This window comes from Castanea sativa, chromosome 10, assembly GCF_040712315.1.
Source record: "Castanea sativa cultivar Marrone di Chiusa Pesio chromosome 10, ASM4071231v1".
NCBI lineage: Eukaryota > Viridiplantae > Streptophyta > Magnoliopsida > Fagales > Fagaceae > Castanea > Castanea sativa.
In genome coordinates, this window is record NC_134022.1 from 3,375,555 (window position 1) to 3,390,589 (window position 15,035).

Sequence of the window (15,035 nt, forward strand, 5' to 3'; positions counted from 1 at the left end):
GTACTAGAATATATTGAAGTTTTCTTTAAATGCATTCTTCATTTACCTACATACACGTCTTTTTAAAAAGTAAAAAAATTCTTGTATTGTATCCCTACTTAATGTTAAGTCTTTTTGTCAACATGTGCTTTTATTTTATTTTATTTTTTGAATTGGTTAGGAATATATCCCTCTTTCTGGACTTAAATCAAGGCTCACATATTCCCCCATGCACTTACTGTATGGAAAAGTACCATCTAGCTCAACTCACCTGGTGTTAACGGGTGCTCTTAGACATTTATTAAAAAGGCATTGATAGAGTCTCATTTAGAAATAACAAAATGTGCAAAATTAACCACCAACTACCTACTCAATCTTAAAGGTATATTCCACTCCCTAATGAGTCTAAACCTATCATTCTAGAACTATCATAGAATCCCACAAGTCAAGCCTATACCACCCACATAAATATGGCTTGTTGATCACAACCACTCCATCTCATGCCATGAAAAGTTGCACCAGCTCTCACCTTCTCATAAGGATTAAAAGAAAGCCTCTAGAGCAGTAACACGTCCTCAAGTGAAGTGCCAATGTGCCATTTTGTGGTCTATCTAGGCACCTACAGGTACACAGCTGAATGAACAGGATTTACGACCTCTTTTAAGTATATGCCAAGACATTGACGTATGCACACAATTTTTTCCCCAATTGATTAAAGGGTAGACTCTAAGTGGTAGAAAAAAAAATGATATGTCCATAAGTGTATTGTCCACCACTCATAGTTAAACCACTTTAACAATTATGAAATTTGTTATGAAAAAGATTATGTCAGTAACATTTCGTATTGAGATGAAGGGATGAAAACAAATTAAAAACTAAAAACCACCAATATAAATGATCATCAAGAAACCTCGGAAAAATGAAGATTATAAAAAATTTATTACAGAAATTCATTAATGCTAGACAATAACATAGAAAAGGACTAATAAACAACCTGTTCTGTACAAGCTATAAAGAGTATTACTGCTTTAAACAAACTCCATCGTCCGAGATCTACATGTAGATACATGTACACGAAAAGTAAAGAGTCGATCATTTTCAAGCTGTGGGAATGAGAGACCAAAACCAGCTCACTGTTTGGTCCACAAACCTTAAAGCCAGTGGAGCCAGCAATGTAGCAACTCTTGGCAATGCTGGGTAGGTAAGCATGCCAAGTATGAACAAGTTGAAGCTTAAGAGAGCAACTGCATCGGAAGCAGGTTTGTTCTTAATGGTGAAGAAAAACTGAACTACACTCTTCAAGGACATTCCAACTACTGTGAAAAGAGCCACTACAAGGGGCATGCAAGGGTCTTCAGCTTCCCACACAATCATTCCAACCAAAAGCGATAATACTGCACTGAAAAGACTTTGTGATAGTGCAACCTCCCTGCATTGGTCAAGAACTTCATTCGCATCTGAATGTCTTGCGATGATTTCACTAAATTTTGATCTGGTTTTTAACAAATTGATAATGTCCGTTTTTCTTTTGCTCTCGTCCCCCCAAGCGTCTTTAGGCATTGTTAGATCCTGGAGAAAGATACCACTTGCATTATAACTGGATTTCAACGATGAGATCCCATAGGGAATTCCATAATTGTCAGAAACACTAGTGTTTTGGCCATTGCCCTTGTCATCTGGACTTCTAATACTCCAATATTCCTTGCCCTGAATTTCTTCCAGCCAAAGATTCTCATTCTTCAGATGCTGAAACTGTGGAGAAAAAACCACAAGGGTCAGTAAAGAATATAATCAGCATACATTTTAAAAAAACACCATTTAAATGAATTAACTTTAAAATAAGAAAATTCAAATTTCCAAATATACAATCTCGGGTTTTAAACTCAAATAAGACTAATAAAATGGGAATATTGAATTTTCAAATAAAGTAAAAGGTAAGTTGCAGTGTCCTTTGACTTTTCCAAGCAAGCCATATTCAAGGACATTCCAAAATGGAATAGATGAGCAACAAAAAAAGATGGAGTAATAGGAAGAAAACTAGGAAAGAAATAAATAATAAATTTATAACATATTCAAGGCATGTGAAACTATCGTACTTCTGTATCTGGATATATTTCAACTTGTGTCATCTTAAACTCAAAGGAAGTTAAGTATATTTTGGGATTTCTTCCCAATTTCAAGTATGATACTGATAACAACTCCTATAATCAAAACCTTTTAAGAATTTGATAATTAAGAATATCATCTCCAGCACAAATATCCGTCTTTGATCATACAAAGGTTTATTTCCAATGACTTTCAGCCCCTTATTACTGTTGCTTTAAAAAAAAAGTTATGATGGGAAGATGAGCTAAAAATGTAGAGGCAAATTATAATCATATAGTTTAAAGTTTAAACCAGTTAAAATTCCACTACTAGGTTACAGCTATAACTCAGAAGCAGGCTAATGATCTAAAGAACTCCTATCATAGTATGTATTGTGGCTATAAGTATTAACTGTGATAAAATCTACACTAAAATACCTTGTGGTCCCAGTTTTGGGTCACTATAATTTTGGCCCCTCATGCTAAAATTTGCATTGACACACTTCAGTTTAGAATTGTTAGTCAATGTGATCCCTCTGTCAAAATCTGTAAATTGCACCCGAAAAGCTAAATAGACCAAAAGGATTCTAAAGTTAAAATTATATAAAATTATAAATCATTATATATCTCTTATAATACTGTCAAGCCAGATAGCTTCACATTAATTTTAATCAATCACTAAAAGATGAAGAGTATAAAACATCCAGAAACTCATCCTCTCATTCAGATAAATGACATGTATACAAAATTCATGTTTCAAGAAAGTGTTTGTATTCTAGACTTTTTCAAATCCTATCTTTGACTTTGAGTGAGAAACTTCCCTTTCAAAATCCTTTCTCTGTCCCTCTTCCTCTGAAACAGTTTCTCAATAAAGGATGAAAGAATATGAGAAATCTCAAAGAATCCTCAAGAAACTCTGGAGATGGACAACAAAAGAGACTAGAATTCCCCATTTTATCTGAGCTTACTTCAGATTTCCAGAATTAATAATAGTAGCCTGGATTTGCATCTCTTTCCATGCTTCAATTCCAGACAGCATTCTTTTGCTTCATGACAATTTCTGGTGTTGAATATAATGACTTTGGACCATCTACCTTACCAGATTTCTGTAACTAAAGTCTCACTCTAAATGATATCAATTCACACATCCTAAAAGTTATGGAGCATGTGAAAGTATTTATAACCTCTTTTTTCCAGCACATAACTATGTGATCATATTCTCATACATCCATATTTGGCATAAAAATTATGTCTCCCACAATGTTATACTTGTGAATAACGTAACACTGAAAACTTGTAATATTTTGGAAGTCAACCTACATTTTCTTGGCTATTGAAACAGAATTGAGCAAAATCAAATGGCTGAGATCAACAACAATAATGCACAAAACTTGGGTCCTGAAATCATTTTATATGGGATCTCTTTAATCCATTGATCTATGGTATAATCGTCTATCAATCTGAATCATATGGCCTAAGCCATTCTATAATCCGTAACTCAACCCCAATCAAAATGCAGCCTTATCTAATTCTTCTTTTGAAAAGGTGAATATAACTCGTGCCATCCATATACCATTGACAACAACCTAATGTAGTTATATCAAGTATTTTACAAAATAATATATATGTGGACACAAAATCAATGGAAGCATCAAGCATGTCAACCATCAATCATCATTTTATTGATTTAAGGGCACACTCATGCATGCGCATATTTTATATATATATGCGCAAACTGCTCTTCAATCTCCTAACGCCAGTGCTTCTTATAATTGGAAGGGAATTACTAAATCTAAATTCTAAAGTTTTCTGTTAAATTCTCAACAAAAAAAAAGAAAAAGATTTTCTGTTAAATGGTGGCAGCTGGGGTAACTATAAAGATCTAGGAGGATCCTTGGAGCTAGACCCCAATTCCCCTTCATGAAAGACCGTCTCACCACTCAGCACTGACCCAGAGTTCAGTGCATCAACCTCACCAGAGGTTGCAAACCAGTCCAATATTAATGGCATATCCACTACACCCTAGACTGGTGGCTTGTGGAGTTCCAGAGAGTCCTATATTGCCAACATATCAAGATTGGCCTTTCTCTAACCCCTTATGCAACCCACTTCTACCTCTGGCATCTCCCTAGCTTGACCAATCAAAGTATATTGGGCTCCTGCACCTATGTTCTGTCACTAAAGCCTCCTCAAAGTCTCCAGTTCTACCTCTGGCACACTCCCTATGTTAACTCATTGACCCAACAGAACATCAGTCAAACATATTCACCATCAGTAGTGTAGTCAACTTCTCTCATCTCATCAATGCCAAATTTGAGGCTCCCAAGGTATTCCTTCATTGCATCAAGAGGCATCACCCTGGGTTAGTCCCACTCCCAAACTAGCTCAGCTTGACAGGTATTTTTTTTCCTTTCGGATGTGGTCTTAGGCCAATACCCCCATCCTTAATTGAATTAACGCAACCCACTTTTTAATTCCTCATCATTTCCTGGCTTGACCCATTGGATCTCCACTCTAGTATTTGGACCAACCCATAATAACTGTCTTTTCCATCCCTTGCAACCACTGTACAGATCATTTTAGCTTGAGTTATAATTTTCAAGTCTCCACATCCTGTTGCTGTGGAAAGAATTCTGTGGCTGGGGGGATGAATTTTGGGTGGCATTAATCACTTGGTAGTTATGAGGAAGGGTAATTGAAAGTAGAAACCCTGCGGTGGTGGGTAGTGGAATATGGAGGGTGGGGGTCATTGCAGGAGGGAGGTAGGAGGCAGATAATATGCACCAAATGCTCTACTTAGTTGGAGACTCTACAATCTTTTGAAAATAAAAAAACTTCCATTACAATGACATTATTTAACAGAAAAATATAAGTAGATTCTGAATAAGTGATCAATGGAAGAAGATTCAGAGGATACCGCTCCATGCCAAAAGTTGACACTTTCAAAAGATGACACTTTTTATTAAAATTTAACAGTTTGTTTTAAATTTTCCTTTTTGAAAATAAAGAATTTTATTATGTTGTGTCATGGCATACATGGAAGCATCACATGCATGGCCAAAACAGATTGATTTCAGATCAAGATAGAAAGTTATTATTTTAAACCTGAGATGAAGTTGGACATTTACAGAAATATTTACATTCCCAACAGAGCCAGAAAGTAAGTAAAATTGCTCAAACATTCAACAGTGAAAGATCTGTACCTCACCCTCTAACCGTTCAATTTTGGCAATGGACTTGTCATGTTCCTCTTCAAGCTCTGCTAATATCAACTCCATCATTTTACGTTCTTTATTGGTTGTTTGAAGATGTTCTTGTAATTTCTTATTATCCCACAGAAGATTCTCCAAGTCAATCTGCATGTCATGCAGATACAGTTCGAGCTGCACAGACCAACAACCACCTTCATATCTAAAATATATTTGGAGATAAAAAATTCAAGCATTGAAAAATGTGGAATATTTTTTATTGTAGACTTTCTATCAGATTGGCTAAGGTGAAAATTTCAAAGGTTGGAGATACACCTCATCAAAAGCCAAAGCAGGCATAGTACAACTTAATTCTTCATCTTAGACTTTAGGTGGCACATATCCAATTAACCACTTGCTGCAGGAAGCATGAAAACAATTTTATTTTAATTTAGTCTTGTTTAAAAGCCAATTCTTTTTTCTTTTTTCTTTTTTAATTTTTTTTATGTGGCTCTTGGATTTTATTTTAGGTCTCATTTAATTAATTACGCTATTAGTATTTTACTTAATTTCCTAGTGATAAGTATTTTTATAATTCAATAATCTGGATTTTCCAAGTCAATCAAAATTACAGTCCGTTTGGAATGAGAGAGGAATGGAATAAAATAGATCATTAAAGGATAGTCCATCTATTCCCTTAGGTGAGAGTTAGTAGGACTGAATGGAATGGCTTCAATGAAATGTGTATTCCATTCCATTTCCTAATCAACATTCCCCCCAATAGTAGGAGGAACATGCATTCCTTTAATAAAATGGAGGTATATTAGTGTAACAAAAGGTGAGGGGTATATTAGTAAAATACTAATTCCCTATTTTGAAAAGTATAATAGAAGGTAAAAGGTATACTTGTAAAATATTATATTTCTTTCCTTTTCCATTTCCTTTTTCAATAAATTCCCAAAGCAGGCATACCAATGATAAAGTAAACCAAGCAATGGACTGACAATGGAAAGGTCATGCTTACTTAATCAGCCAATCTTGTTACATCTAAAGACACCCCCTATAAAAAATTCACCATATTCCATTCCATTCCTTTATAATATATCCATTCAATTCCATTATTGTTGTGATTTCCACTAAATATCTAGGAAGCACCGACGCCACTACCCGCACGTCGGTGCTGTGTCTGAGTTTTTTTTTTTTTTTGGATTTGCGCTAATTCGGCCAGAATTGGGTCATATCAACCAAATCGGATCGTTTCGGCCGGTGGCCGGAACTGACAAAAACAGCCGAACAAGGCTGAAATCAGCCTTGAATCATGCCGGAACAGCTGAAGTCGGCTTTGAATGAGGCCAAAACATCCTAAATCTGTCATTCCTCAATTTTATTTTGAATATTTGTTGCTTCTTTTTTGTTTTGTGTTTCTTGCCTTTTTTTCTTTGTTTTGTGAACCAAGGCCATAGTAATGTGTTTTTTAAGAATATTTTACTAGTAAAAATATATAGAAAATATAAATAAAAATATTTTTAATAATTTTTTAATTGCCGCACCCGCACCCTATTTTTTCAAAAATTTGTCGAGTTCCGCACTCACACCTGCACCCGCACCGTAGTCCTAAAACACACTTGTGCTTCTTAGCTAAATATAGTGATTGTAAAGATCATAAGCAATTGGTACATTCCCGGTGGTTGTCAAAGACAAATGGCATCATAAGAAATTATTATGAACAGCATGATATTCGGGACATCAAACAGTCATAAAATAATTTTCAACCAACTAAACATGCATTATATCACATAGTACAACTTAGATGGCCCATAAAAAGTGTGCTAGTTGTCTTCCTGCAACCAACGTATATTTTTTATGAACAAGATGCATATAAAGGATTAATTTACCTCCAAATCAATCTAGAGAGCATTCTCAAGCACTTAAATAGTCACTCGTTCTAGTCTTGCAAAATTCCCTTCAAGAGGGATCAGACCTAAGAATATTATCCTTGGATTATTTCAAAATTACATAATATCTGTACTCTAATTCAGAACATGTTTTCTAATGATATTGCTCAGATAAGATCAAACCGTAATTCTGGAAATAAGGTATTGCCTTATTAAAAAGTCAACCTGCTAGAGGATTTATTTGAGTATCTAACATAAAACACTCTAGGACTAATTATTTTATTGTGGCGCAACTCTTTGTTTGCATGTCACAGATGCATATAATTTGGGCGTTTGTAGAGCCTATAAGCCACAGAATACAGTCCAACCTTTTTCAGGAATGCAAGGCCACAGGTATAAAATGGACTCCAAGGCCATTTCTTTTAATCTTAAACTCTAATCTAACTCGTGAAAAAAAAAAGTGTGAAAGGACTGGTGCTGAAGTTCACCTATTCAAGAAATTCAGTTGATAACTTACTATACACACATTAATGCCTGGACACATTCAGTTGATAACATATCAAGATTTACACTTGCACATATCCTTGTCATTCATCCTTCTTCAATTACCAAGTTAAAAATTGTCTCACTTGATGCTTAATTCACATCTCATCAGTTTTGCTCGCATCTTAGGAGAGGATATAATTTTCATCCTTTAATTGGCACCAATAATGGGGTTTTTCCCTTCATCTTCTTTTTTCTAGGAAGCCATCATTTTCATCTTATGTCTAATATATCGTTCCATCAATCATTAGACTCAATGTTATTAAATTTCCAACTTTCACATAAATAAATGCTAAGTGGATATAATTTATTTGCATGATTAGGTATTAAAGTCTCTTAGGATTAAAATCATTTTCTGTTGTAATAACAAATGCACCAGTTGATTCTTGAACCACAACCTCTTCCTTCACCTTGCTTTAACAAGTGAAGGAGGTGCCATTTGAGCTAGAGCAAAAGGTTTAGTATTCAAAATATTGAAATGTATCAAGCAAATCCAACAATGTTCAGCAACCTAATTGATTTCTTAGTGTGCATCTAGCTACATAATGGCAACAACAACTAAGCCTCAGTCAGAAACTTTAGGGTCAGCTATCGATCCTCGACAAACTAACAAATTAATAAGGTCGACCATAATATTCTTTCTTGCCATTCTATCGCATCCAAAATCATACTCTCTATTAAATTAACGATGATTGTCTCAAAAGTTTAAGTTATTGGGATATGGTAAATTTAATCATTTAACCACATACTTCTAACACTCCTCCATGTGTGAGCTCAAACTTCCTTTTAATAGGTAAGGTCCAACACGTGAGATTTTAAATGAGAGGTAGAGTGAAGGAGACAAATCGAACTCAGTATCTCTTACTTTGATACCATGTTAAATTATTGATTGCCCTAAAAGTTTAAACTATTAGGATATCGTAAATTTAATCATTTAGCTACATACTTCTAGCACACTCCATCACCTCCTTAAATGACATGTCCTTTTGTACTACTTCTAATTTTATTTTAGGTCTTCCTCTACCTTTTTTTCATTCCCTCAACTTAGATTAACTCACACTTAAAACACTTCATCACCAATACATTAATCCCTCTCATCTACCATTTCAAGTGACTCTCCCTCATTTGGTGCACTCTCTCATGTGATGCAAAATAAATATACATTAAAAATATATTAAAGGGAAAAAAACCTAGGAAAAAATATGTAAAGGAAAAAAAAAAAACCTAAGCTTTACCAGTTAAGGGTGCTTAGAATCACCACCAAATTGTAGAGAAACATCTCTAATAAGAAATTTTATTCAAAATTCATTGGTCAAAATGATTCATGGAGCCACTTTTTAATAGGCTTCAAAGGGTACATCAACCAAAATTACGTCCCATAAAATCCTCAAGAACATGAAAAGCCCAAATTCAAATTTCAAGAATTCAAATATGAGATCAGGTATCTCAATTAAGTAAAAAAAAAAATTGAAATAATTTGGCTACTCTCCATGCATCATTTTCTTTTCATTAAAAGAATCACCCCAATCTTTAAGTGAATTTCTTCTTTTCAAATTCTTTAATTATTATTTTTGTATTCCCACTTAATCATTTACATTTTATAAAGATGTTGCTTATTAATAGCCCAAGATGAGCACAACTAATCACATAGCAGTCTTATAAGAATTTATCTTTGAGCTTAATAGGAATTCTATAAATACACAATATTTTGATGCGCTTCTCCACTTCATTCCACCCTACCTCAATCATATGATTTGCATTCTCTCCGATCACTCCATCCTTCTCTACTTCGTCCACCCTTCTCCACTAAAAATCAATTTACCACTAATGGACATAAAAAAATTTATTAATTATGGACCATGGTAAATATTAGGAAAAAAGAAACTAAAACTAATGTTTTGATAGTTTGTCAATAAAAATTAATGTATTTAATCTAGAGTCTATTAAATAGATTACAAAATATATTGATCAGTTCACTGAATGATATCAAGACACTATATTTTGTACATGGTATACTGGTGTTTTAAAAGGTAGAGAAGGGTTTTTTGAAAGAAACAAAAAAAATTCTCATATAAAGCACACACATAATAGACAAAAATTGCAAAACCCAAACACTTTACAATCCACAAGCTAGTGTTTTAACTGAAATTGGGATACTGCTAAATATTCTAGCCTTCTGAATCATACAAACTCATTAGTGGGCGAAAAAATGCATCACATCTCTCATCAAATGGATCCATTTTTTTTATTGATGGCTCTTGAACCCATGACCTCACCCTCTACCTAGAACATATAGAGAAGGAGGTGCGAGTTGAGCTGGTACTCATTGGCTACTCATCAAATGGATCATTAGTGGAAAAGGAAAAACAAAAAATCTCACATCTCTCATTTGATTAAATTTCTTGTCAACCATAATTTGAGTACTTATTCACGTGGACTATTAGTAGGAAAGTATGAAAAAATAAAAAGAATTGGAAAATTATAGTAACTTGGTTAAGCCAATAGACAAATGACCAAATGCTGATGATTTGGTTTTAGCACATGCCTACTACAGTAGGCTGCCAGCATGCTGATTCTGCTGACCCACCAATATTTTATCATTGCTCAATGTGCCATTGTGTGCTTAATTCCAACAAAAGGGAATCCAGAAGAAAAGCACAAGCTCATTTCCAGAAATCAGAAAGCATTAGAGTAGAAATCACTAAGCAGATATAATACTGACCTGCCTCTCATTCTGTAAGGTATTCAAAATTCGTACAGGCAGAGATATAAGAGCAACTGTCATCATCGTGATTCTCCAGAACAGATTCAAATGGAAGCAAATTGCAGCCCTTACCAACTCTATCCAAGTGCGAATAATAATGATAACAGTCTTCATGCCAAACAAGCATGCCAATTTGAATAGAGAGAAAGGCCTTGTTGCCAAAATTACTATAGTAGTCATCAACTCAGAAAACAATGTCATCAAATCCGTCATATTGATGCCTTTCCTGCTGAACTACATGTTAACAGGTGGGATAAAGTTGTAGCAAAGTATTCAAGTCCCAATATCCAGGAAATTAATGAATCCCTTCAAGGAAAAAAAAAAAATTTTAATATACTAATATAAAACAAGTACCAAAAATAACATCAATAGCAGTAATAAAAAAGGATGTGTCAATTAAGGAAGTAATTAAGTGTATGACTTAAAAAAAAAAAAAATGGCAAATAAGAATACATGTGACCAACCCTAAATAGGCCGTTAAGGATCTATAACTGACCACAAAAATTTTGAGACTTGGTTATTGTTGTTAGTGGCATTATGCTAAATTAAACAATGAAAGAATGATAGTGCAAGTAGCAATCACAGAGGAAGTCAAAAGAATCAAGACATGCTGAACTGCAGCAAACATCTGAGCAAATTAGGAGGAAATTTTTATTAACACAGCCTCCAATTTTTATTTTTATTTTTTACTTCTCAATTGAATGCAATGCTGTTCCCTAAAATTTACCCCCATGAATGATTTTCGTTTATAAAGTTTAAAGTAATAGCTTTTAGTCTGTATCAAACTTAAAGCAGCAATCACTTTTGTTTTCAGTTTATCAGGTTTTTTCTTTTTATTTTATTTATCTGATAACCAGTCAATGAAAAATTTCTACTAGCCATGCCAAATGTGCAGGGATAAGTAAAATTTAACCTTACAGCTGCCCAAATCATTACTCTAGCTGTGAAAGGAATGAGAAATGCTAAATCCACAAAATTCTCACAACACTACAAGAAATCATAGGTGGTAAATTGTGATTGGTTTTAATTTGAACTCACCACTGAAATTACTTTTTTTCCCACTAATAACCGCCAATAATAACCTGTCGCTTAAGATTTGTTGTGAAAATATTGTGAAAATGTTACGGACATAACATTTCTCTAAAATAATTAGAACACAAAAGAAATTTTACAATTACCTAAAACAGCATGCATTAGGTAGAAACTGAAAGATGAAATTTGTTGAGAATCTACAATAGTAATCATTAATTGAGAATAATAGCGAAGTAGGGCTACAATTGTCTTTCTGGCTAAAAGTTAAACAAGGAAAATGTTAAAGGTACTACATATTTTACAGCATAACCTTTAGAACCAATGTGGCAACAAATGTGATTAATGGACACCAACAACATAATAAATGAATGTTAGAATTACTTTTTGTGACCAATGATTTTTAAAGGTTATGTATTAATATTTAGAATAATTATTAGGTGTTCATGGAGCATGGTGACGTGATGTTCCCTCCCTTCACATTCATAGCGGAACTCACTAATTAAATTTATGGCAGGATCTACCATGAATGTGAGAAGGAGCACCGCGTCACTGTGCTCCGGGAGCATCTGATAATTTTCCTAAAATTTGTAGTATCCTAGCATTACTCCTTTAACAATGATACAAATAATCAAGCTTAGTGGCAATTTATTGTCTCCTTTTTTAGATAGAGGAAATAATGGAATAGGGCACGCTTTCATCAAAAGAACTAATTATCCATATAAAACAGCATTTCACATTTTTAGGATTCCCCATTGGACAAAGGAAGAAGAATAGAATATAATGTTACATCATTTTGCCATTTCTCTGGAAACTAAGGAATTAGATGCGCACATGAATCAAGAAGGCACCCAATCCTGCCTCATTCCTAGACAGTTCTTGCTTCCACAAAAGGGAAGTTCACTCTGATAGTTCAAAATTAGCTATAAAAACAAATTATGGTATAATATTTCCTAATCCACGGCAATAAAAGCAAGCATCCTAGGTTTCACTTAGTTCAACAGGTAAAATCTCCTGTGATGAAATGAGGACTCGATTCAAATCCTGCCATAATTCTCGCTTCCACAAAAGGGAAGTTCACTCTTAATAGTTCAACATTAGCTTAAAAAAAAACTAAGGCATAATATTTTGTGATGCAAATAGCAATTAAAGTAAGCATCCTGGGTTTGCCAAGAGCTTGTAGCTCAACTGTTAGGCACCTCCTAGTGTTTTCAATAAAAACATCAAGGGCTCAAATCCTCCCATTATAACTATCAAATTATCCCACAAAAAAAAAAAAAAAAGCATCATGGTTTCGCTTAGCTCAAACTAGTAAAGGGTCTTGTGGTGGAATAAAAGACTGGGTTAGAATCTGCCTGCACCAAAACCTTTTTGTTTTTTTTTTTTGATGAACAATTGGTATCTTTGATTTAATGATAAAATGCAAAAATCATGGAACCATCCTCACATATCATTGAAAAAAAAATCATTACTATAATATTATACGAGTCTGGCTTTAGGGGAACTGAACAAATACAAGAAGTGTCCATATATACATATATTGAACATAACTCACTAATGATGATTCCTAGAACAAAAAAAGTCCAAAAACGAGATCTAATTGTGATATAAAACAAACGAAAGCAAACCAATTAGCTCCATAAAATGAATTGAAATGTCATAAATAAATAAATAAACCACTTCCCGTTCCAAGAGCAAATACTAAAGAAGAACCTAAGCAACAAGTGAAAACATAGACAAAACAGCCGAAACCCAGAAGCCCCTGACGCATTTAGAAAACCCGAAACTCCATACAATTGTAAAAGAGCCACAATGTAACCTTCACAGCCCCACAGGGATGTGAAGGGACCCAAACAAATGAGACAAAAACAAAACCCAAAAGAGAGAGAGAGAGAGAGACAAGAAGTACTTACCAAAAGAAAAAGCGCCTGGGCTAAAGCAGAAAGCAGGTTCTGAGATTTTAGCACACAGAGAGAGAGAGTGGACGTGTTGATGCGTATATGGGTATGGAAATGAAGCAGTTATGAAGTGCAGAGGTGGCAGCAACACCATCGCCATGACTGACACGTTAGACTTAGGATTAACGAAACTGGCTGTCTTTTCTTTTCTTTTCTGGGATATTTATTTATTTGTTAGTGTATTCAAAAACTTTATAGTTTAATTTTCCACGTGTAATCACCTGTGTCACCACAACAGAACTGACTGCTGTGGGCCAACCGAGAGTCAGACCCACGTTCAAATTTCAAAATCTACTTTAAGTCAGGTCATTTTGAATATATATTAATAAGTTTTTTTTTTTTTTTAATTTTCTCCCCTTCTTTTATGTGCGTTAAAAATATCTAATATTCTTTAAAAAAAAAAAAAAAATCCACTTCAACTCAATTGGAACTTGGGTCAATATGTGTTTATTTTTTATGAGGTGCTACCATTTCAACAAATTCCATGTATATATCTATTAGTCTTTTTTTGTTGAGTTTTAATTTATGACGTCCGCCCTTAATGATAACTCTTTATCATCAGATCAAGATAACAAATCAATTTTTGGTACAGGTGGAAAATGAACCCCAGATCTCTTATATAATCATCAGAGACTTTACTAGTTGAGTTAATTGGAACCCATATATATTTACTAGCCTTGTTACATCGCTTTGCGCATAAGATGAAGTTTTTTTTTTTTTTTATTAAATGTCTAGTGTTATAATTTTTTTTTTTTTTGAAGACAGAAGAATGTACTACATTTTAAGTGGAGTTGGACATCTAATACAATGCATTTGGAGGGAATGAAATTCTAAGGTGCTTGCCCTCTTCTCCTAATTTGAATCTACCACTAAAATTATTTTTCTACCCCATCAATAACAACCTGTAACAACTAACCACTTATAATTTGTTGTGAAAATGTTGTAGATGTAGCATCTCTATATTTTGACGAGGTTGTTCTCAAGTATTTTTCCTATTCAACTTAAGGTTTAGGGGTATTTGTTTTTGGTCTAGTGTTATGAATTTTTTTTTTTTTTTTAAATTTTGCACGTGCAATGTGGCTTTTTTTTTTTTTAATTTAGTGTCATAATTTTTTAAAAAAAATTTATTCTAGATAAGTTTATTTTGAAGACATGAATTAGTAGGAATGTCCTATTTTGTAGGTTCTTTAAGTGCAATTGGAGATATATTTTTACCAGGTTGTCCTCAAGTATTTTTCGTTAATAATATAGATAGATATATATTAATAGGTAAAGTTTAGAGAAAGTCCAATTAGAATTTCAAATTAGAGTTTAATTTTGCGTCATGTATCCTAAATTATTTATTTTTAAAAAGTTTTATTTCCTAATTTTAGAATCAAATGTGAGACCACATCATAACCACATCATAAATAGTTATCCCAGTACGTGACTAACACCACAACAACCCTTTGATTGTTGTAGTTGATTTGCAGCAGCTTCACATATAAACACCAATAAGATCTTCAATGTCGGTGCAAGAGACTTTGCTTGATTACAGAACTCAAAGACGTATAAGAAATACAACAAGTGCTCTTTTTTCTATAGGAGGAGGCTAG

General features: G+C 33.8%; 1 protein-coding gene across 3 annotated transcripts; it reads right to left on the reverse strand.

Annotated features, from left to right (window-relative positions):
* Positions 1-880: 880 nt before the first annotated feature.
* LOC142612824 (uncharacterized) lies at positions 881-13,570 on the reverse strand. Of its 3 annotated transcripts, none has more exons than XM_075784987.1 (4): positions 13,396-13,563; positions 10,412-10,687; positions 5,267-5,446; positions 881-1,731 (listed from the first exon to the last, which is right to left on the reverse strand). In XM_075784987.1, the coding sequence occupies exons 2-4, from the start codon at positions 10,664-10,666 to the stop codon at positions 1,078-1,080; spliced, it is 1,089 nt and encodes a 362-aa protein (XP_075641102.1). In that variant the 5' UTR covers positions 10,667-10,687; positions 13,396-13,563; the 3' UTR covers positions 881-1,077. The 3 variants fall into 3 exon arrangements, with proteins under 3 accessions (XP_075641102.1, XP_075641101.1, XP_075641103.1); XM_075784986.1 differs by having other exon boundaries at positions 10,412-10,759; XM_075784988.1 differs by lacking the exon at positions 5,267-5,446 and having other exon boundaries at positions 10,412-10,759; positions 13,396-13,570.
* Between the last annotated feature and the right edge of the window lie 1,465 nt (positions 13,571-15,035).